The following is a 24,198-nucleotide window of genomic DNA, read 5'->3' as shown; positions in this document are numbered from 1 at the left end:
GGTTGCTTTTCACGAAACAGTCAACATTGGTCCTACAAAGGAAAGAAAATACAGTTGCATTGATGGAACAAGTGCCGAATACTCCAACTGAGTAGGTAATGAATTCACATGTGGTTGTCACTTAGGCAAAGACAACGGGAAAAGAACAAGGAGACACAACAATGGTCTACAACGTAGAACAAGAGAATTTAAAGCCCAGCATAGTGCGGTTTGAAAAACTTCCATGGCACAAGATATGAGGAAAGTAAAAAAGAGTAGTGGGGCAGATTGCACACATGGTTGGGACCACTTTTGGAGATAGGCCAGAGGACTATGAAGAGTTGTTTAATTATGTTCAATGTAGAGGTAGAATAGCCTCTGAAGATCAGAGCTCTAAGGACAATAGGAAGGTGGCTGAAGTTTCTTAGATAGTTCGAATAAGCACAAAAAAAGAAGAAGATATCCATGAAAGGGAAAAGGGTAAATAAGGTTTATTTACGAAGATAATAAGCTGGAATGTGAGAGGGTTAGGATGTGCACAAAAGAGCGTACATGATGAGGACATCCAACCATTTAGAGTGTACTAGAGGAGGAGGATATTGGCCTAGCCTTCACTTTAGCTCGATGACTTGTATATGGGCCCAGGTGGGCTACATTGAGGACTTGAAGACCCCACATGCATGATCGTGCATCTTCAAAAACCCTACACTAGGACGATGCATGAGGGATGCTTAATTGAGAAGTCTTGACCGTTGAATCGCGAGGACACAACATTAGGACCGTTGGATTGTGGGGATCCTTCGATCGGACGGTTAAGTCATTGTGATCCTTGATCATTTTGATCATGAGTGTTTGAATTAGCATATTTTATGTTTTTGTTGATTATTCATAACTTAGGATTAATAGATTTATGTCTTATGGCGTCATAGGACATATGAGACATTTTTATTTGAGGTGGATTATTGTAAAAACACATTATTGAGACTATAAAGGGGGGACGTCCAGCTCTAGCCCATAGATTTTGGAATGAAAAACTCTCTTTTGCTTAGAAAAAAACATCCTCTCTCTTGTGAAGTCAGAATCTCTTGTGAAAAGAGGCTATTTTGGTGTGAATCCAAGGGTGTGAAGCCCATTATCTTATTCTTTTCTGTCAATCTCTACAATTGAGGTATTTTCTTCTACTTTCTCCTTCTCCATCTCTCTCAATCTCTCTTTATTTCTCTATAGCTCTTCCTTTTCCTTTTGTTCTCAACAAAACCCATCCCCATCACATCCAAAACCACTTAAACCTAGCCCATTCAAACCGTACGGCCGTACAGACCAAACCCTCGAGACCGTACATCCGTACTGCTGTGACCGTACGACAATCTGTATGGCCAGCCCTCCCTCTCTCTCTTTCCCTCTTAATCCTAGCTACTTATCCCCTTTAAGATCCCTAGCCCTAAGCCTAAACCCTAACCCAATACCCTAGCTCTCAAAACCCTATTTCTCCACAAAACCCTATTTCTCCCTAGCCCTAATTCCGAATTTCCTAACCCTAGTATTGCACCAAATCTGCCCATTAAATTAGAACCATGCCTATGCTAATGTGAGAGTTCCAATCTCTCATTGCGCCTTAGGTTTTCATGCTTACATGATTCATGCTTTTTTGGGATTGTGAATTTAACATAAATTTGAATTTTATTGCCTCTTTGGTACTCTTTTAATCATGGTAGGATAGCATGTTATCATATTTGATTTACTTTGATTAATTTGTTAATAATATCCCGCATCCAAATAATTAGATCACACGTCCTGCATCATTACAAATAAGGGATATTTGTAAGCGATACAAGGCTCAAATAATTGCACTTCAAGAATCAAAATTACAAGTAGTGGAACAGAGATTGATGGACTCATTATGGTGGGAAAAATTCAAAGATTGGTAAACGCTAAATGCAACAGGATTAGCTGGTGGGATCTTGGTTATTTGGAACTCTAAATCGTGGCAAAAAGAGGACAGGTGGGAGGGGCAGTTTTCAATTTCAGTTCAACTAAAAGAGATAACAACAGGTTTTAGATGGGCTTTTACTGCAGTGTATGGACCAAACAGACCAAGGTCAAGGCAGCTATTATGGGCTGAATTAGACATGCCATAGCAAATGGGATGTGCCGTGGATAGTGGGAGGTGATTTCAACATGGTTAGATTCTTGTTTGAAAAAACAGGTAGCAGCTACATAACCAGAAGTATGAGGAACTTTTCAGAATGGAATGAAAAAAACAGCTTGCTGGATTTACCGATGGGAGACGTTAATATACATGGCCAAACGGGCTAGCGAAGGGAATTAAATCGAAGTTGAACCAGTTTTTCGTTCAGCGGAGTGGGCGGATAAGTATCCTCTAGTCTTCCAAAGAGGATTACCTACACCAATATCTGATCATTGCCCAATTATCTTGGAAACAGAGGAAGAGGATTGCGGGCCACGTACTTTGAAATTCGAGCTTGCGTGGTTCAAAGTCGAGGATTACTCGGAAAGAGTAAAAGAATGGTGGTCCTCCTTTGCAATTTGGAAGGGGGAGGTTGTAGTTTTCCAGAAACTGAAACTGCTTAAGGGAAAGATAATTGCGTGGAAAAAATGTTTTGGGGAAATGGGAGGAAGAGGTTCAGGAGATATTGTTAGAGATTCAAAGGATTGACATTAAAGAAGAAAGTGGTGAACTTTCGAGTGAAGAAAGGACATGGAGGGAAACACATAGTGCAATATTAAGTGTGAGGCTTAGGGAGGACGAAATTAAATGGAGACAATGTTATAGAGTCACCTGCTTAAAGGCGGGAGACAAGAACACAATTTTCTCATGCGATGGCAAGTGATCGTGCTCGAACTAACAAGATTTCAAGTGTGGTGGTTAAGGGTGAGAGACTGGAAGGGAAAGCAAAGGTTTGTTCAACAATTGTAAAATTCTATCTATCTCAGCCTCTAAGGAGAAATGGAAGAGACCAATACTCAAAAATTTACACTTTGATTATATATCAAGGGAGGAGGTTGACTCTTTGGAGGCTCCTTCCGAAGATGAAATTGTGGCGGCTATTTCTGATTTGGGAAGTGAAAAGGCTCTGGGTCCAAACGGTTATCCGATTGCATTCTTTGAGAAGTTTTGGGAGATCTTAAAGGGGAGGATCTTATCGCTTTCATCAATGAATTTTATGAAAAAGGTTTTCTAGGGACGAAGCTAGGAGCCACCTTTATTGCTGTGATTCTAAAAAAAGAAGGGGCGGAAAGCTTAAGGGGTCATTTGGCACCATAGATTGGAGGGGATTTGAGGGGGTTTTAAATCCCCTAGTTGTTTGGTAGCATAAAGTAACTGGGTTTCAAATCCAGGGGGTTTCTAATCCCCTCTTTGAGGGGGTTTGCAATCCACGGTGAGAGCTTGGATTACACCTAAAATCATTTCAATAGTTGCAGGTGTAACATGTGTGTCACTATACACTATCATTCTATTGGGCACATGGCCCACTAATGATGATTAGCACCGTCCAAACATTGTCCATGTAAATCAACACCGTCCAAACATTGTCCATGTAAATCAGCACCGTCCAAACATTGTCCATGTAAATCAACAATTAAAAATCATTGGTTAGTCACTCAGACATGATCTTGTGTTTATGGCCCATCCGAGACTTGGAATTTCATCATTTTCAGGCAAAGCATATATTTCAGCGGGCTTATCACAACCATTGTGTCAAAAATTACATATCTCACTAATTAGAGATATTAAAGTTGATTTAGTAATTAAATTCAAACCCCTGTAAATATAGCATGGATAGGTACTTTTGGATTAAAGTTAATTCACACTCCAGGGTGCCAAACACACTGGGAGGATTGCAAATCCAAGGGGTTTCTAATCCTGGGGGTTCCGAATCCAGGGGGTTCCAAATCCACGCTCCTAAACAGGCCCTAAGAGATTTTAGACAAACTAGTCTTTTGGGAAGTCCATATAAGATACCAGCAAAAATCCTAGCTTCAAGATTTTGGGTGGTGCTAGGCCAAGTGATATCTAAGTAGAAGGGGCCTTTGTAGAAGGGCGTGATATGCAAATTGGACATTGAAAAGGTGTATGATCATGTAGATTGGGGTTTTCTAGATTAAATGTTGGGTCAGTTGGGGTGCGGAGAAAAATAGTGGTCATGGATTCAGGTGTGTGTTAGATCAGCAAAATTCATGATACTAGTAACCGTTCCTCAAATGGCATCTTTCAAATGGCTAAAGGTCTCCATCAAGGAGAGCCATTGTCACCATACTTGATTGTGGTGGTAATGGAGGCTTTGAGTCGGAAGATTGATATAGGAATTGCAGTAGGGCTACTTGGTTTTAAAGTTTATAATTCTCTATTTCAAATCTCGCATCTTTAATATGCGGATGGCAATTTGCTCATGTGTGAGGCAGATGAACGGGAGGTAGAGAATCCTAAGTTGATCCTTATATGCTTTGAGGTAGTATCGGGTCTAAAAGTGAATTCTAGCATGTGCGAACTATTGGGTGTAGGTTTATCAAGGGAATAGGTAAATCTATTTGTGAGGATTTTTGGATAAGGATGGTTCTTTCCTGACAACATATCTTTGGTTACCATTATGCATTGGGAAGCTGGTAAAACATTTGTGGAATAAAGTCATCGAAAGATTAAAAAGCAAGTTGTCAGCTTGGAGAAGTACGCACTTGTCATTGGGAGGTAGGCTAACGGTAATAAAAGTTGCAATGCCTAATCTACCAGTTACTATATGTATGATGCAGGACATGAAATTTTAAACATGATATGCGAGATTCCAGGCATTAGATCATACTAGTTCAAAACAATCATACAAAATTCCACATCCCACAGAAAGTCAAGCACTCAATCAAGGGGAATCTATGTGGGTCCAGGCCTACACATGTTAGGGCTGGATCAATTAAAATTATAAACTAAACAATACTCAAAGGAGAGTAGATTCAGCCACACATGCACATGAATAATTTCCTCGATCCAAGGGATTCACATGTTTCAATTCGGGAAACCCTAAGGTTGGAAAAAGAGCAAAAAAATTGAGAGTTTAAGACAATCTAAGTTAGGGTTAGGGAAATCAGGTAAGAGAGGAGTGAAAGAGAGAAGAGAGTGAACCTGAAGACCGCCCACGCGTGTGGACAGCAGGCCACGCCTGACGCACATGCGCTGAGGGCAGTACGCACGTGCGTGGGGGCCCATGAACCCAAAAACCCCCTCATTGGGGCTGGTTGGCTAGGGTTGGACTATAAACCCCCGAAGTTTCGGTCCGATCCGACTTACGGTCCATGCGTAGTGTTCTACCGAAGTTTCAACCCTCATGCAAGGCCAAATTATAGAAATCTGCTATAGAGAAGGAACGGCTGCAAAATAACAATGTATTTGCAAGTGGAATAACTGTAGGAGAAGAGGAATATGGATGGTAGAAGGTGGGGGTGAATCGGGATAGGTGTGGCTTCGCACCACGATAGTTAGCCCTTCGAGGGTTTCACACCCAATTGGATTTTCACAACTCGGAGAGGAGCAGGAAAACGTAAAAATTTTATTCAATCATCAATGAGGAAAAAAAAAAAAAAAATACTACAAGGGGTGCCTAATTATAATAAAATCTTATACCCCAAAGCTTGCGCCCTATTACTTGGAGACGAAGTAATAAAAAATAACAACTAATCAAAGCAATCTAAACTGTCCAAGATATTTCTAATAACAATAATAAGCAAAACCCAAAGTACTAGATCATCTCGAATAGTGGGCCACGATCATGAGATCCCATGGTGGGATTCACATGACGATCGGGTCCACTCCAAGGAACCAAAACATAGTCCCCTAGCTAGGGGGTCTCCCTTGGGTGTGGTGGGGGCCCTCCTCCTTGCATACATGCGTAGGGGGCGTGCGTGTGCACGTGATTTCCCCATCAACTTTCCCTGGCTGCAAAGATTTCGCTAGTGGCGAAACAAAACTCCTGAATCGCTCCAAGATGTCAAGATCAAGTCTCTGAAGCTCCTCCCCAGTGAGTTACGTATTGTCTGAAGCTGGGCGTGACTTCCAATTAACCAGGTATTTCTGAAACCCGCCGTCCGACATTGATGTTATCTAATGGTCCAGGATATCCTCTATCTCCTCTCTGGGTGTGAGAAGGGTAGGTATGGGAGGTAGAGGCTGGGAAGAAGGGTCGGAAAGAGGCCATGAATCAAGGGACAGGTCTGGGGAATCAGGATGGTTGGGCGAAAAGCCGGACAATGTATTAATGGTCCCCTAAAAAGCAACTAGATCCTCCACATTGAATATGGAACTGATTCCCATGGAAGGTGGAAGATCTACCACATACGCATTGAGGTCGTTTTGTTTTATAATTTTGAATGGTTCGGTGCTACCTGCGTATAATTTACGAATGACTCTCTAAGGGTACTGCTTGGGCTTGATGCGGACCATCACAGAGTCCCCTACATTAAATTTCTTGAAAAGTTTATGCTGGTCTGCAGAAAATTTGTAATGTTCATTACTAGTAGTGATCTTTCACCTGATTTCTTGGTGCAATGAATGAATGTGATGTGCAAAGAACTCTGCAGACTCTGGTGGCCTATGGGACAGTGACATAAGGACAATATCAATAGGCTTCCTAGGTTTATGTCCCAAACTGAATAGGAACAACATTACACCAAAATGTGTCTTTATATGATCCAAACTGAATAGGAACAAGACAACGGGGCGAGACAGGAATGAAAGTTTCATCAACCCAAGACACTCTATAGGGTTGGGGATGGGCTTCAAGCTTTAAACCCAGACGGCTCATAGTGTCAGTTGATGTGACGTTGGCACAATTATCGCTATCCACGATCATCTTGCAGCTCTTATCACCACATTTCGTGTAAGTATTGGAGATCCTATTGCGGCGCCAATCGTCGGTATTCTTTTCTTGTGCAAAGGTGCAACACACAACTGCAAGGGTTGCGAACTCTTGCACTCCCTCTTCCTTATCACTAGGGGTTTCTACTAGCTCATATTCTTCCTCCTCACCGTCACTTTTTAGGGGCACTACTTCCACTTGCCCCTCAATAAGGAACACCTTGTTGCCCTCTTTCGTGCCACACTGGTGGGCAAAGTGACCAAACCTCTAACATCTAAAACACCTAGTCGTATCGCTTCTGCACGAGCTAAATCCGACAACTTCTTTACCCTTATCATCCTTAGGCCTAGACTGAGAACTATTGGAAGACTTGTACTGATATCCAGTGCCAGGTTTATCCCCACAAAGGTTGGCCTTAGTGCCAGAATCACGAGACTCAAACCGCCTTCCCACATATGCTTTGAGGTATTGCTCGATTTCTAACACTACTTGATACATCTGTTCAAGAGTGTCCATGTCCTTGGCGAGCAATTCTCTCCTAATGTCAGAACGGAGGCCTGTCTTAAATCAAGCAAGAGTACGGGATCCTCGTCAACTTCACATCAGGACAAGTAATCGTCAAACTTCTCAATGTATTCAGCAACACTCATGGAACCTTGTTGAAAAGACTCATTCCTCAACCAACCTCAAGCGGTAAGAAAAAGGGAAGTATTTTTCCTTAAGAGTTTCTTTCATTTCTCCCAAATGGACTATTAGGAGCTCCCTCACCCTTTCTTTCTTTCGCTCTACAGTAGCCCAAAACCTCTTTGCTTGGACCACAAGCTTCATCTTGGCGAATCGGACTCGACGAGCATCCGACATGTCATACCACTTACAATAGTGGTCCATATCCGCCAACCAATCTAGAAATGCTTTAGGGTCCAAGTGGCCATCAAATGTGGGGGCATCTACTCTAACTCCTTTGAGGAGTTGCACATCGAGGTTATAGTGGTCTTGATATCCCTCACGGGGTGGGTGCACACCTTGGCCATCTCCATTCCTTGGTCTATCCTCCTAACCACCTGCCTGAGATTGGGCATCTTCCCCGATGGTGGGGTTTGCCCGGGTGGAGGTCTTTAATTGGGTAACACGCACATTAATTTGTTCAAGGCGATGGTCAATACGTTGTTCTAAACTCTTATCCAAAGACTCAAACTGTTGGGTTAGGTTGTCCATTGATTCTTGCAATTGCTCGATGTTTAGCGTAGAGTGCAAACTAAAACCGCGACTAGTATGTGTGGGCATACAACTACTCCTCAACTCAAAGACCCTCTAATACAACTATATGCGTCTAAATGAGACTAAATGATCCTACAAGACTATGACGAGAGTTAATGCAAACTAAACGTGAATAGACCAAACCTTAAATATGCAATGCATTCCCCTATAAGAACCCTAAGCTCTGATACCAAATTTGATGCAGGACATGAAATTTTAAACATGATATGTGAGATTCCAGGCTTTAGATCATACTAGTTCAAAACAATCACACAAAATTCCACATCCCATAGAAAGTCAAGTACTCAATCAAGGGGAATCTATATGGGTCCAGGCCTACACATGCTAAGGCTGGATCAATTAAAAATATAAACCAAACAATACTCAAAGGAGAGTACATTCAGCCACACATGCACAGGAATAATTTCCCCAATGCAAGAGATTCACATGTTTTAATACGGGAAACCCTAAGGTTGGAAAAATGGCAAAGAAATTGGGAGCTAGGGTTAGGGTTAGGGAAATCAGATAAGAGAGGAGTGAAAGAGAGGAGAGAGTGAACTTGAAGACTGCCCACGCATGTGGATAGCAGGCCACGCCTGACGCACGTGCAATGAGGGCAGTTTGCACGTGCGTGGGGCCACAAACCCAAAAACCCCCTCCTTGGGGCTGGTCGGCTAGGGTTGGACTACAAACCCCCCAAGTTTCGGTCTAATCCGACATATGGTCCGTGTTTCAGCTCTCCTGTGGGGCCAGATTCCAGAAATTTGCTGTAAAGAAGGAACAACTGCAGAATAACGATGGATTTGTAGGTGGAATGACTGTAGGAGAAAAGGAATATGGATGGTAGAAGATAGGGGTGAATCGAGATGGGTGTGGCTTCGCACCACGGTAGTTAGCCCTTCGAAGAAGGGAGAGTTTCACACCCAATTGGATTTTCACAACTCGGAGAGGAGCAGAAAAATGCAGAAATTTTATTCAATCATCAATGAGACAAAAAAAAGGACTACAAATGGTGCCTATTTATAATAAAATCCTTTACCCCAAAACTCACGCCATGTGCGCACCCTATTACTTGGAGACGAAGTAATAAACAATAACAACTAATCAAAGCAATCTAAACCGTCCATGATATTCCTAATAACAATAATAAGCAAAACCCAAAGTACTAGATCATCTTGAATAATGGGCCACGATCATGAGATCCCATGGCAGGATTCACAAGACGATCAGATCTACTCCAAGGAACCAAAACACATTCCCCTAGCCAAGGGGTCCCCCTTGGGTGTTGTCATCAATCCAAATCGATGGTAGGTCTCTCCTCCTTGCGTACGTGCGTAGGGGGGCGTGCGTGTGCGCGTGATGTCCCCATCAATGTCCCTCTTCGAATGTCCAAAATTAGTGCTAGATGGGCTTGAAAAAGTGAGGGATTTCTTTTGGGGGGGGGGGGGGGGGGGTAATAAAAGCATGAATTCCATCTCATGAAATTGGATTAGGTATGTAAACCATGGGATAAGAGGGGAGCCAGGCTTAAGGGTTTGAGAGAGATGAACTTGGCACTGTTGGGGAAGTGGGTGTGGAGGCTCGGGTTTGAAGAGGATAACTTATGGAGGGAAGTAGTGGGTAGGAGATATGGGTTTCATGAACGTTCATGGTGGATTAAGGGGTCATCATTGTATAGGGCATCATCGCTTTGGAAAGGTGTTGTAGCACTAAAAAATAAGATCTGGGAAGGGTTTGGTTTTTCTCTTGGTAAGGGGGATAGGAAATTGAGGGACAGTTTCCCACTTTCTTTTTGTTTTGCTGTATTCTTTAGGCCTTTTGGTCTTTTCGTAATAAAATTATCATCGTTTCAAAATAAATAAATAAAATCCATGTACAGAAACCAAAGGATAGAAATAGGTACGAAAGCATTCTAACGATTGAAAATTCAATATTATAAATGATAAATAATAAAAGAAAAGACAGAAGTGCAATCACAAATCAAGAAGAAATTTCTATTACAAATGATGACCGAGCGAAAATATTGAACAAAATTAGATTACCTGAGCTTCAAAAGTAACACTTGGCATCTGAGTCAAAGCACTGCTGTTATATGTAGGAGAATCGGTTAAGAAGTCTGAGGATCCTTGAACAGGGTTCAGATTCATTGGATCGATCTTAGAGGCAAAATTCTCCAACAATGAAATGTCTACGCCATCCTCCTCTGATACTGAATAGCTGCTATCATTACTCAAGTAGGTACACTTCCTTAGAAGGGCACCATTCTGAAGAATGAAAAGTTGAAGTATATGATGTTAGAAATCTCTTATGGATGAGGGAAAAGCCACCAGCTCATGGAGAAAATGAAGTTAGGAAACATTTTTAAAAAAAAATGCAACCTAGTTTCTAGTAATAGTTTACTCTAACTTATAGATATTAATGTGCAAGACTGGTACATAAAACCTTTTTCAGCCAGTATAATTAAAACGAAAATACTCCATGAAATCTAGTTTCTGGTATAGTTCACTCTATTCTGAACCACTCTATTCTGAATATACAAGTGCAATGCTGGTGATCCTGCATAGGTCAGTATAATTACAACAATAATTTGAGCAACCTAGATTAGATTTACATGTGTTACCACAAATAGTTCACTCTATATATGCCAGTTTTGACATGCTGGAGAGATGAGTACAATGGCTTTATGATCTATATAACTAGCAAGTAACATGTACTACTGCTGTCTTCTTCTTTTTCTTCTTCTTTGTGGAATGATTTGGACCATGACTGATTATAGAGTTAAACTGGAGTCTACTCAATTTCCTTGCAGTGAAACAAACAAAGTTCAATTATAGTTCTTATTCTCTGCTCCAATAACAAAAGAAGCCCCATATGCTCTGACTTCAACTGATGAGATTTTCATTTTATCTGGAAAAACATGTACTATTTTAAAGTAATGATCAGATATTAAACTTGTCAGGGAATTTAAACTGAAATTAAAAGGAAATTCCACATTCTCAATTGAAGTCAATGAGCAATGTAGTTTTCCATCTCATGAATATGGGAAGCCACACTAGCTTGTATGTATAAATGATATTGCAAGACCATCCTCCTAACCACCAGAATGCGGACGGAGCACTGGCACATTGTCCCGTGGGCAGAACAAGTAGCAATAACTAAAACGGTGAAACAAAATGCACCTTACTCTTACAGCAGGTATAGATTAATAACTGCATGGCATAAACTATTGCACCAACAGAGATAATGTATAGCTACTGCCTTGTCTGCTGCTAAATGTGTGCACAGCTCTCAGCCATAGTAGTACCAAAGTGTACACAGACACATAAAAAATAATACAGTAATAAAAATAAGGATAAGTACCTCAATTTTACAGGTATTCTATAACCAGGTGGAAAGGATAAGTACCTCAATTTTTACATTCTTGAATCGCAACATCTTTCCACGCCCAATTATAATAACAGGTTGAATCTCAGAAGATGAAATTTCTTTCAAATCAACATCCTGGGTTAAACAGATTGTCCCTCCACAGCCATCATATGTAAACTCATCAATACCAAAACCATCGACAATTAGTTGCCTATTAGGGGACAGGTGAACCAAATCATCTCTCTGTTTATAGATGGGTGTGCAAAGCACGATGTTGTTATTCCTAGTGATTGGATCATTCTTAGGATCCAATATCTCTTCCCTGCCTGTTATGGTGCCTAATGCAGGCACAAAAAACTCACCAACAGCAAGAAGAAAGTCCAGGACAACAAGAACACGAGGTTGCTGGATGCGAACCACAAACGACTGTGAAGATGACCGTACTCTATAATCCATCAATAGCATGGTCAAATTTGGAATATCCGCATCAGTTGCAGCTTCTAAGCTCTCTCTCAAAGAGTCACCATCAGTAAAGGATATCAGAGAATTTCCACTAGAACCAGAAATGCCATATATAACTTGTTTGGAAACATCAGAGGAAGAGCCAAGCATCAATCGCATTTCGGGCTTTGTATCAGGACGGATATCCACTACAGAAAATTTGGGAATAGTTACGTACAGATCTGTTTCGTACAATGAGGTTGACCGATATGATACCCAAAGGCCTTCTAGCTGCAGAAGCATGATAAACAAGTAAGCTGAAAACATATGGCAGCTTCAAGTTTGGTAGGCTGAGGAAATAAGCATACATATCTGAAATATTGAGCCAGAAAGTTTTTGATTGCAAAAAATACAAAACTTGAGAAGAGTTAAAGACGATGAAAAATTACAAATCAACAAAATTTGCAGATGAGTGAAGACAATCTCGTGAAGAAACTGATGGAATGAATGGTGAAGCAAAAGGAATAGAACTTACAGCAATGTGAGCTAGAGGAGATTCCTCATCAACACCATTACGCAACTCAAGCAATGCATGGTTGACTTCTACTGCCACAATAGAAACGGTACGGGACAAGATTGTTTGACTGTGTAAATTGACCTTATCAGCGGCAATCTGTATACAATCCTTTGAAGGAGATGTGCTGCCACGAAAACTTGGAGGAAGCCTAGGTTCTTCGGATAAGTTCATGGATAAACAATTCAGGATGACATTGTATTCTTTGTCAGACATCACACCGTGCAATAAACCAATCTGCCCAAAAACAAAGAAATCAAATCAATTGAAAAGAATAATTGTCCAAAAGGTGTGTAAAAAATGTAACATATTGAGGTTTGCCAAACTTCCCACTATATGACCATAATAATCCATTAAAATTTTACAAAGGTGCAAGTGGAGTGTTGCCAATCAGATTGCAGGGTGAGACACGAAAGATGAAGCATGTTATGGACGTCATGCAACACTAAACAAAAAGACGACATCTATCAATTTCAACCCTGCTATATATATACCCACGTAATTATTCCCCAGAGATTCGTATAACTTTTGGAGTCTAGAAGGACATTGGAGGGGATCCTCATTCTTTCTTGGAGGCCCTGGGTCATGATGGATGGAAACAGGCTATGGACAAAAAAATAACTACCCATTGCCAAAATCAAACCGAACTTTAGCTGAGTTACTTGCTGAAAAACTTACGACCAGATGAGTGTATACTGTTAAGTACAATCCTAGTGGCTTAATGGCACGTCTTAAGGCTCGGTTGGTTGCAAAAGGTTATGCTCAAACCCTTAAAGGAAAATATTCTAGGACTTTCTCCTTAAGTGAAGCTTCTTGTGTGGGTTATAATCTTTGTTGTCACAAATATGATTGGCCCTTACCTGAACATGAAGAAGCATTCCTTCACGAGGATCTCATGAAGAAGCATATATAGAACAACTCTTGGTTTTGTTGCTCAGGGCAAGTAAAATAAAGTATGCTGCCTTCAGAAGTCAATTTATGGCATGAACCAATCTTTGAGAGCATGGTCTAATAAATTTAGGACGTGTTTGCATTTGGTGGTAAACTAAGGTAAGGTAAAGGAATGTAAAATTGTGACATAAGCATATGTTAACTGACATTAGCGCTACGTGAAGGAAACCCTATGCACTTAATTGTTTTGCTATAGACGTCTTGGAAATAGCTTTTCCTTTGCATTTGAAAGCGTTTGGGTTGCAATTTTCAAAGTGAAACCTCTTTTCCCTTCAATTTGACTACTTAAAATCTCACCTCAAAGGGAAATCTGTTCTCCCATCAATCGACTTTTTGGAGGAAAAAAAGGTTTTGCTCCTTCCTTGAGGAAGGGAAATCAATTTGCTTCTCTTTTTATAGTTATCAAATGGAGGAAATGTCATATCAAAGGAAAACTGTTTTCTTTCATTGGTTTATCCTCAACCTAAACACGCACTTAGCAATGTGTTGTATGCGTATGGGATGAAACAAAGTAGGGCTGACCACTTTGTTTTTTGTGAGGCAAAGTGAGACAAGCACCATCCCATTAGCTGTCCACGAGTGGACAATATTGTTGTCCTAGGCTGTGATAGTGTACAACAAAACCTATACAAAAAAGTTCACTTTCGATGCTTCATGGATCTTCTGCCATCCATCAAGTATTAGTCTACACTCCCATTGGTTAAGGTACTAAGATTAGTTGAATCGGATGAGAGGCCGGCCATGGGATACAATTATGAAGTGAGGGATCATGGAAAGGAACAATTGTGAAGAATTTGGGAGGAGTTAGAAAGAGGAATATTTAGTCCTTTGGAACATAATTGATGAGAATTGGAATTTGTAGCTCTATAGGCCCTTCTAGGTGGCAATGTACTAAATATGGCATTTTAGTATGACCAGTACATTCATTAAGATTTAGAAATAAAAGCAGGCCTATATGATTACACCAAAAGAATGGTCCCAAATTGAAGGCAACATGCCACTGTGGATGATCAAGTGGATAAGTCTAAGAAGGCATTTGACTTGTTGGGAAGAGACGACAAACAACCAACCAATTTAGAGTGTTATTTGTTGGTTAAAATGCATGTTTGTTGTTTATTCAATATTACTTCATGTATTTATTCTTCAAGTTGTGTATATCTTTATAAGATAGGGTTTATGGTGGAAGAGTTGTGGAGATCAATGTTCAGAATTGCAAAGGCTAGCAATTTGTATATTAGGTCTCACATGTAGTATTATAGATTGTGAGCATATTTGCAGAATGTTTCAGTACGTGCTATTGATGTGAAGCTATTAATTTTGGAAATAACTCAGATCTACCACAATAATTGGTTGCAGATATTCCAAGTGGCTGATTCAGAAGAGAAAAGGTCTCAAGGTTAGTCAAATATCTTCAAGAGAAAAACAAGGCTTTTAAACTTCACAATAAATACTATTTGTCTAGCAACTAGAAACAATAGTCTTCTGTGCTTGCTTGTGGATAAGTTGGAATTCTATACATTGTATGAGGTGTCTACTCTAGATTTCAGCTAAAGTAAATATGGTTGCAGACATTGGAAATTGTGCTTACAATTGTGGTATACTTTAGCTGCATTTGTTAGTTTGTTGGTAAAATGTCATGTTTCCATTGGTTTCTCTCACACACATCAAATACCAATATGCTAAATTCAAAACAACTCTTCGTAAAACATTTTATGAATAAAATATTAAATTAAACTTACAACATTAGAACTAACAATCCAACTAGAATCTATTTTGAAGTCTTAGGAAAGGGAAACACAGATTCTTACAAAGATAGTTACTGAGACCAGTGTTCGAATTATCTCCGATATTATCTTTATCTCCAGCTCAGCGATACCGATAATGCTGGTAGCAGTGTTCGAAATATCGGTATCGCGCAATGTATCGCACCCTTGGGATACAGATACGTATCGGTTATCGCACGGGATATATCGTTTGTACCGCATAATTTATCGCACTTTTGGGAAACATGGGGAAACGTGGGGAAAATTGTTGAATTTTTCAATGAAACTTCAGGGATTATTTAAAAAGACTCTAATACACACTTTTAAATCATAAAATCTCAAAAAAGAAATGGACATAATAGGTTTCCTTTGTACATTATACTAAGATATGCGTTGTGCGATTGAACTAAGACAACTATATTCAGTATCCACCCCATCCATCCGTTTTTTCATATCATTTTAAGACATTATCCAAAAAAATGAAGTAGATCCAATAATCGGGTGGACCATACCATAGGAAACAATGATGATTGACCATTAGTGGGCCACAAAAGGTTAGATCAAGCTGATAATTGTTTTTTCTCTTCATTCAAACTTATGTGAAGTTATCAATAAATTAAGTGCCTAATAAAATATAGGGAAAATCAAGCTGCACCCTAAAAAGTTTTTAATGGTACCGTGTACAACCACCATTGTTTCCTTGAGTATAGTCCACTCGAGACGAAAAATAAGATAGATCTAACGATCAAGTGGACCACACTGAAAAAAGTAGTGGCGGGATTGAACGTCTGCCATTGAAACCCTTTAGGGGTTCACGGAAGTTTTGGATCAATATAAAATTTGTTTTTCCTCTTCATCCAGGTCTTTGTGACCTTATGAACAGATTGGATGGAAAATAAACGTTATGGTGGGCCCCACAAAATTTTTAAAGGTGAAAATCATAATCTCAACTACTATTAGTGGTGTGGTCCAGTTGATCTTTGGATATGATTCATTTTTTGGTTAGTACTCTAAAATGATCTCTAAAAATGGATAAACGGGGTGGATATAATACATAATTGTGGGGCCATGTGCCTTTGATCTCCTTTGAATGGTTCGTACAACTTGGAGCTAGAGGAGTGTCAGTGCTCGTCTTCGCACAAAACGTACCTACTCTAGCTACGAACGCGGATTGCGTACTACCCCTGCCCATCCCTAGCTCCGAACGAGCAATTCTGTGGCGGGCCCACCGTGATGTATCTCTACATCCAAACCGTCTATTCCTTTTCTCAGATTATTTTAAGGCATCAAAACAAAAATGAGGCAGATCCAACAATCAAATGGACCACACCACAGATGACTCTTGCATTTAATCCAACTGACATTTAATGCTTAGTGCATTTTAATGCAACCAAGCTTATTATTTGGTGTGGTCCACTTGAGCGTTGGATATGCCTCATTTTCGTGTTCATGCCATAAAATAATATGAGAAAAGGGATTGACGGTTTGGATGTACAGATACATCATGGTGGGCTCCGCCACAGACCTGCCCATTCGGAGCTAGGGACGGGCGAGGGTAGTACGCAATCCGCGTCCGCCAACTGCATAGCTGATGTGTGGTATACCAGCCAATCCGCTTCCTCTTGGACAAGATTCAAAGTTATATGGGCCCACAATAATATATTTATTATATCCACACCGTTCAACCATTTGGAGAGATCATTTTAGATCATGAGCCAAAAATAAGTAATATCCAAAGCTCAAGAGGACCACACCACAAATAGCAATGGGACAGTGATTCTCACTGTTAAAACATTCGTATGGTCCACCATAACTTTCATTTTCCATCCAATCTGTTCATGAGGTCACACAGACCTAGATGAAGAGGAAAAATAAATATCATACTTATCCAAAACTTCTGACTTCAAAAGGGTTTCAATGGTAGACGTTCAATCTCCCACTGTAGTCTGTTGTTTGCAGTGTGGTCCACTTGATCTCTGGATCTGTCTTATTTTTCGGCTCAAGCCTTACGATGAGGTCGCCAAATGGACGAACGGTTTGGATATTACGCATACCTTATGATGGGACCCACAGAACTTGATGATGTCAACACATAAATTCGGTGGTGTGCGGTACACCACCCAACCCATAATCACTTAAAGAGGGCTCGGACGACCTTTTTTTTTTTACGCAGAAGGCCGGAACCCTAAAATCTCGCCCAAATCCAGAAAAATTCAGATCTCACGATGATTTCTCGGGAATTCGGAGAGGATTTCGCTTGGATTTCTTCGGACGTCGACAGATTTCTCTCATGTGACCTGGAAATGTCGACTGCGGCCCACTAAATTAAGTAGAAAGCTCCGCTCTTAGGCAAATTGAACAGGTAATAGATTTTTTTCTATATATTTTTGGAATTTCTGGATGGGATGAGGATAAAATGTCGTGATATGTCGCGCGGATACAGTCCTACGCAAAAATCTGCCATATCAGGCATTATCGTGTAATATATCGGCGATATCTCACAATATTTTGTGTACATCATGCGATATCGACGATACATCGTGCGATATCGACGATATATCGTGCGATATCTGGATTTTTGGTTTTTTTGTATCTTCCGGGGGTTATCGGATGGGTTTCGTCTCGCTGGGGGCCGATAACGATAATATCGGCCAATATATCGGCCGATAGTATCGATACTTAAAACACTGGCTGGTAGTATAATAAATTCTAGGTATTAGCAATCTATCGCTAATGTAATTGCCAATATTTTCAACTACGTAAATTCTAGGTGTCGATTGTATTGTCAATGCATTGATATCGCCAATGTATCACCAATATTTTCGACTATGTAAATTCTAGGTAATGCTTGTATCATAAGTGTATCAACGATATTTCAATAGCAAATTTTTATTATTATTATTTTTTTCATGGGCACATAGTTGTATGTAATGTTCAATTCGTCATTGATAATATCTCGATATTATTAATATCGCAACATGTGCGATATTGAGACCAATCTTTTGTTTCCTTTCTAATTATTGATGATTTCTTGGTGAAATATCATATGTTGTTGATATTTTGCAATATCGATGGATGTTGGGATGGAAGGTTGGATCGTTAAGTAGGCTGGATGGGATGGTTGGACTGATTTCTTACAAGAACACATGCTTTTAAGGCCCCATTAAATGGAAACTTGTTATGTATGCATTCTTTTTACAATTTTTTTCTTCTAACTATGTATATTTTAACATCTCCTAAAGTTTTGCTGAAAATTCCACCGTTTTCCTCATGTTTCTCCGCATTTCCGGGTATCAACGATATTATCGGCGATATCGATATTGTATCTGTATCCCTGGCTAGCGAAACTTGTAGCGATACCGATACTTCGAACACTGACTGAGACAAGAGTAAGAGCCATTTGCACCCAAAGTCATGCACCAAGCATATAAGGCAACATATAACCAATGTTTTAAATATCGACGATTTTGGCCAATATATCCAACGATATATCTCGTATCTCGCCTGTGCGATACGAAACGAACAAGTAGTGCCGATATATCCCACATGTTCGATATGGTGAGCATTTTCAATTTTTGATCCTTTTTTTTTGTTGGAATTATGTTAAATCAGTGTCAAATGGTTATAAATCCATTGGTTTTTCATGTTTTGCATAAAAAATCATGGAGTTGAGCTTTGATTTCAATATCCATTGGTTCTTCATGTTTTTTTTTTTTTTTCGAAATTTTCCTTCAACTAGCTGTCAATTGAGACTAATTTCGAAGTATTTAAGAGTATTTGATGAAATGATCATCACATACACTCTAATTTCGAAATTTGAATGCAAGTGGTCCAATTTCTGGAAATTTGGAAATTTTTAAAATTTTCTCCCAAATTGCTTGCAATGTTGCACTCCAAACATGAAATCAAGCATGCATGAGGCTTGATCTGCGGATTTGTTAAGTCCTTGTCAATTTTCGAAAAATAAAAATCACTTTTTAACTACAAATTATTAAAATATTTTTACTTTTTTGAAATTTCCCTTCAACCAATTGTTAATTGAGACTAATTTCAATGTACTTAGGAGTGTTTGATGACAAGATCATCACATACACTCTAAATGCTATGCATTCAATTTTGAATATAGTTGCATTAGTTCAGTCAAACAACACATAGCTTAGGACCCTGTACAAAGGAAACCTATTATGTGCACTTCTTTTTTGAGATGTTATGATTTAAAAGTGTGTATTAAGGTCTTTCTTAACAATTCCAAAAGTTTCATTGAAAAATTTAACCATTTTCCCAATGTATCCCCATGTTTCCCAAAAAGTGCGATAAATTACCTGATACAAACAATATATCCCGTGCGATAACCGATATGTATATGTATCCCAAGGATGCGACACGTAACGCGATATCAATATTTCAAACACTGCATATAACAATATCCCCGCTAGCTGTACAATGTAAAATCCAAAGAATTGGAGAATGGAAGGGTAGTCTAAATTATTTGAATCAGTTGATTCTATGTAGAGGATCTTGCTTGGGTTTGAATTGGGTGATATAAGCTAAGGACCCATGATGCAGGACATGAAATTTAAATATGATATGCAAGATTTCAGGCTTAAGATCAGACAAATTTAGAAACAATTACAGAAATTCGACATCCCACATAAGATCAAGCATTCAACAAGGGGAATCTATGATGGTCCAAGCCTACACATGTTAAAGGCCGGATCAATTAAAAATTATAGACCAAACAATGCTCAAATGAGAGTAGATTTATCCATTCTTACAAAGGATTATTCCCCAATCAAAAGGGATTCACCATGTTTCAATTTGGGAAAGCGTAGGGTTTGCAAAAGTGGAATAACACTTGGAATTTAGGATTATTTAGGTTAGGGTTAGGGATTTAAGGTGAGAGAGGAGAAGATTAGATAATGGGAAGGAACCTGCAAATAGTCCACTCGTGTGGATAGCGATCTGACTAGGCGCACGTGTGTAGGTGCCTGCTCGCATGTATGTGGGGCCCACAAATCTAGGATTGGCCACCTAGGGTGTGGTCGGCAAAGGATGGGCCACCCACACAACAAGTTTTAGGCTGATCGGATGTCCTGTTTGTGCACGGTGCTCCGCCGAAGTTTTAACCCTCCTGGAGGGCCTGATTCTGCAAATCTGCTGTAGAGGAAGGATTGGCTGTAAAAGGGGGTGGATTTGAAGCGTGAATGGCTGTGGGAGATGATGAATATTGATGGTAGGATATGGGGAGGATTTGGGATGGGTGTGGCTTCACACCACGACAGTTAGCCCTTCGAAGAAGAGAGGGTTTCGCACCTAATTAGATTTCCTCAACTCAGAGAATTAGATAAGCAGGAAAACGCAAAATTTTATTCATAATCTTCAATGAGAAAAAACCTATATGGGATTGACTATTTATAAGAAAACCCTAAACTCCAAAAGTCACACCATGTGCACACACGATTACTTAGAGACGAAGTAACAAAAATAATAACTAATTAATGCAATCAAAACCATTCATGATGTTCCTAATAACAATAATAACCAAAATACAAAGTCCTATACTATCTAGGGTAGTGGGCCACGATCATGAGATCCAATGGTGGGATCCATACCATGATCGGGTCCACTTCAAGGAACTATAGCACGATCCCCTAACTAAGAGGCCCTCCCTGGATGTCGTCATCAATCCGGATCGATGGTGGGGCCTTCCTTCTCCTTGCGTACGTGCGTAAGCGCGTGATGTCCCCATCAACTCTCCCTGGTTGCGAAGATTTCGCCACTGGCAAATAAAACTCCTGAACCGCTCCAAGATGTCAGGATCAATTTGTTGAAGCTCTTCCTCAGTGAGCCGCGTACTATCTGAGGCTGAGCGTGACTTCCACTTAACCAGGTACTTTTGAAACCAGTCGTCCGAAGTGGATACTATCTGATGGTCCAGAATATCCTCTATCTCCTCTCTGGGTGTAGGAAGAGTAGGTATGAGAGGCAGAGGCTGGGAAGAAGGGTCGGGAAGAGGACATGGATCGAAGGAATGGTCTGAGGAATCAGGATGGTTAGGCGAAAGGCTAGACAATGTATTAGTAGCTCCCTGAAATGCAACTAGATCCTCCACATTGAATGTGGAACTAATTCCCATGAAAGGTGGAAGGTCTACCACATACGCATTGAGACCGTTTCGTTTTATAATTTTGAATGGTCCAACGCTATGCGTGTATAATTTATGAACAGCTCCCTGAGGGTACCGCTTTAGCATGATGCGGACTATCACGGAGTCCCCTACATTGAATTCCTTGAAACGTTTATGCTGGTCTGCAGAAAGTGTGTAATGTTCATTACTAATAGTGATCTTTTGCCTGATTTCTTAATGCAATGAATGAATGTGATATGCAAAGGACTCTGCAGATTATGATGGCCTATAGGACAGTGACATAGGGACAAGATCAATAGGCTTCCTATGATTATAACCAGTAATGACTTTAAAAGGACTTAAACTTGTGGACCTATTGACAGAACTATTAAATATAAACTTTGCTATAGGTAGTGCGGTGTCCCACGTCCTGGTGTGCTCCCCCACTAAACATCTGAGCAAACTCCCTAGGCTCCTATTGACCGCCTCAATCTAACCATCGGTCTAAGGGTGGTAGGTAGAAGAAAATTGGAGCCTAGTATTCATCATATCACAGTGTCTTCCACAATAACACATGAATCGCATGTCACGGTCAGGCACTATGGTTTTTGGTAACCCATGAAGTTTGACGACCTCACTAAAGAACAGCTTGGCAATATGAGATGCATCAAAGGTCTTAGAACAAGGAATGAAGTGGGCCATTTAAAAAAAAACAGTTCATGACAACAAATATAGAATCATATTTCCGAATAGTCTTGGGAAGCCCAAGCACGAAGTCCATACTGATGTCCTGCCAAGGGATGAATGGAACTGGCAAAGGTATGTATAGTCCCGTATTTTATTTTCTCTGCTTTGCTAGTTGACAAGTACAACATTACCCTATAATTTTAGTCACTTCTCGCTTGAGGCTTGGCCAATAGAACCTATCCTCCATTAGGGCAATGGTCTTGTCTCGACCAAAATGACCCGTGACCCCTCCTGAATGTACCTCCCAGACAAGAAAATCGTGGAGGGAGGTGCACGGTATGCATAAGCGATCACTCCTAAACAAATATCCGTCTAAAATCAAGTACTCACTGCTAGCTCTTGACGGACTTTCTAACAACGACGTGTACACAACTCAAAAATCTGGGCACTCAAAATAATCCTCCTTGACCCGCTTGAGGCCCGTATGGAATTGAGTAACGCGACTTGGCGACTCAACGCCTTGGCAAGCTTATTCTCTACACTGGCCTTGTGCTTAGGCATAAAAGTGCACTCTTGAAGGAATTGGACCCACTTGGCGTGCCTAGGGTTTAATTTCTTTTGAAAGTTCAGATATCTTAAGGCCTCGTGATCTGAGAACAAGACGAATTCTTGCGGCAATAGACAATAACGCCAGTTGAGCAGTGATTGCACTACCGCATAGAATTCTTTGTCATAGGTGGAATATTTTTGCTTCGCCTCATTCAGTTTCTTACTAAAAAAGGCAACAGGGTGCCCTTCCTGACTAAGTACTCCTATACTGACTCCTGACGCGTCGCATGTGACCTCAAAAACTTTTAAAAAATCCTGAAGTCGTGTGACTGGAGCTTCGGTCATCCTGACCTTTATCTCCTTTAAGGCTTTCGAGGCTGCCTTCGTCCATTGAAACTCTCCTTTTTTATGCAATTCGTGATGGGAGCCATAATAGAACTAGAGCCTCAAATGAACCGCCAATAGAAGGTGGCCAAGCCGTGAAAGCTGCGCACCTCGTGAATATTGCGGGGTTCAGGCCAATTGACAATGACTTTGACCTTCTCGAGATCCGCTGATACACCTTCAGCTGACATAACAAAACCTAAGAAGATAACACTACTAGACATAAACACACTTTTTTAGGTTGGCGTACAATTTCTCGACTTTAAGGATCCCACAAACCTGCCTCAAATGGCTGAGGTGTTGTTCCTTAGTCATGCTATAAATCAAGATATCATCAAAGTAGACGACCAAGAACTTCCCCATGAAGGGCCTTAACACTTGGGTCATCACACGCATGAAAGTACTTGGGGCATTAGTCAGCCCAAAAGGCATGACTAGCTACTCATATAGCCCATCCTTCATCTTGAAGGTCGTCTTCCACTCATCACCAGGGCGTACACAGATTTGGTGATAACCACTTTTACGGTTAATTTTGAGAAGATGGTAGCATTGGCCATCATATCCAACATGTCATCAAGATGCGGTATGGGAAACCGATGCTTGACGATAATTTTGTTGATGGCCTTACTATCAACACATATCCTCCATATGCCATCCTTCTTAGGTGTAAGAAGGGCAGACATGGCACACGGGCTCATTCTCTCTCGAATGAAACCCTTTTATAGGAGCTCATCAATCTATCTCTTCAACTCTGCATGCTCCTTTGGGTTCATTCTATAATGAGGGAGGTTTGGTAGAGTCGCCCCGGGGACTAAATCAATGGCATGTTGTATATCCCTCATAGGGGGAAGCTCATCCGGTAGATCATTAGGAAAAATATCACGGAACTCATCCACTACTGAAATGGCCATAGTGGGTAACTCTACACTAGCCTCTGGTGTACTCTCCCTAGCCACATGGGCGTACACTGCCGAGTCCGACTCAGTCTCTCGCTCAAAGTCCTTGGCATTTAGAATATGGAGAGGTTTAGATTTGGACTTCGATTCCTTCAATCTCTGTGTGGTGAACTCCTTTTCAGTCGTGTTCTTGGGTGGAAGTGGGTTTAGCTTGACTTTCTTACCCTCAAACCAAAATGTACACACATTCGAACGACCAAATATGGTGACATCCCTGTCATAGAGCCAAGGCCTACCCAGAATGATATGGCCAACATCCATGGGAATAACATCACACCAAAGTGTCTTTATATGATCCAAA

General features: G+C 40.5%; 1 protein-coding gene across 1 annotated transcript in view; it reads right to left on the bottom strand.

Moving 5' to 3' along the window:
* LOC131239768 (uncharacterized) overlaps positions 1 to 24,198 on the bottom strand; it is a 226,098-nt gene that overhangs the window by 57,780 nt on the left and 144,120 nt on the right. Inside the window, exons 33-35 of the mRNA XM_058237630.1 lie at positions 12,442 to 12,717; positions 11,505 to 12,197; positions 10,142 to 10,363 (exon numbers count right to left, since the gene is read on the bottom strand). Coding sequence (XP_058093613.1) covers positions 10,142 to 10,363; positions 11,505 to 12,197; positions 12,442 to 12,717 — 1,191 coding nt within the window. The remainder of the gene's footprint in view (positions 1 to 10,141; positions 10,364 to 11,504; positions 12,198 to 12,441; positions 12,718 to 24,198) is intronic.

The sequence above is a fragment of the Magnolia sinica genome, chromosome 3, assembly GCF_029962835.1.
Source record: "Magnolia sinica isolate HGM2019 chromosome 3, MsV1, whole genome shotgun sequence".
Lineage (NCBI taxonomy): Eukaryota > Viridiplantae > Streptophyta > Magnoliopsida > Magnoliales > Magnoliaceae > Magnolia > Magnolia sinica.
The sequence above is the reverse complement of the archived record's forward strand: the minus strand, read 5'-3'. Positions and strand labels throughout refer to the sequence as shown.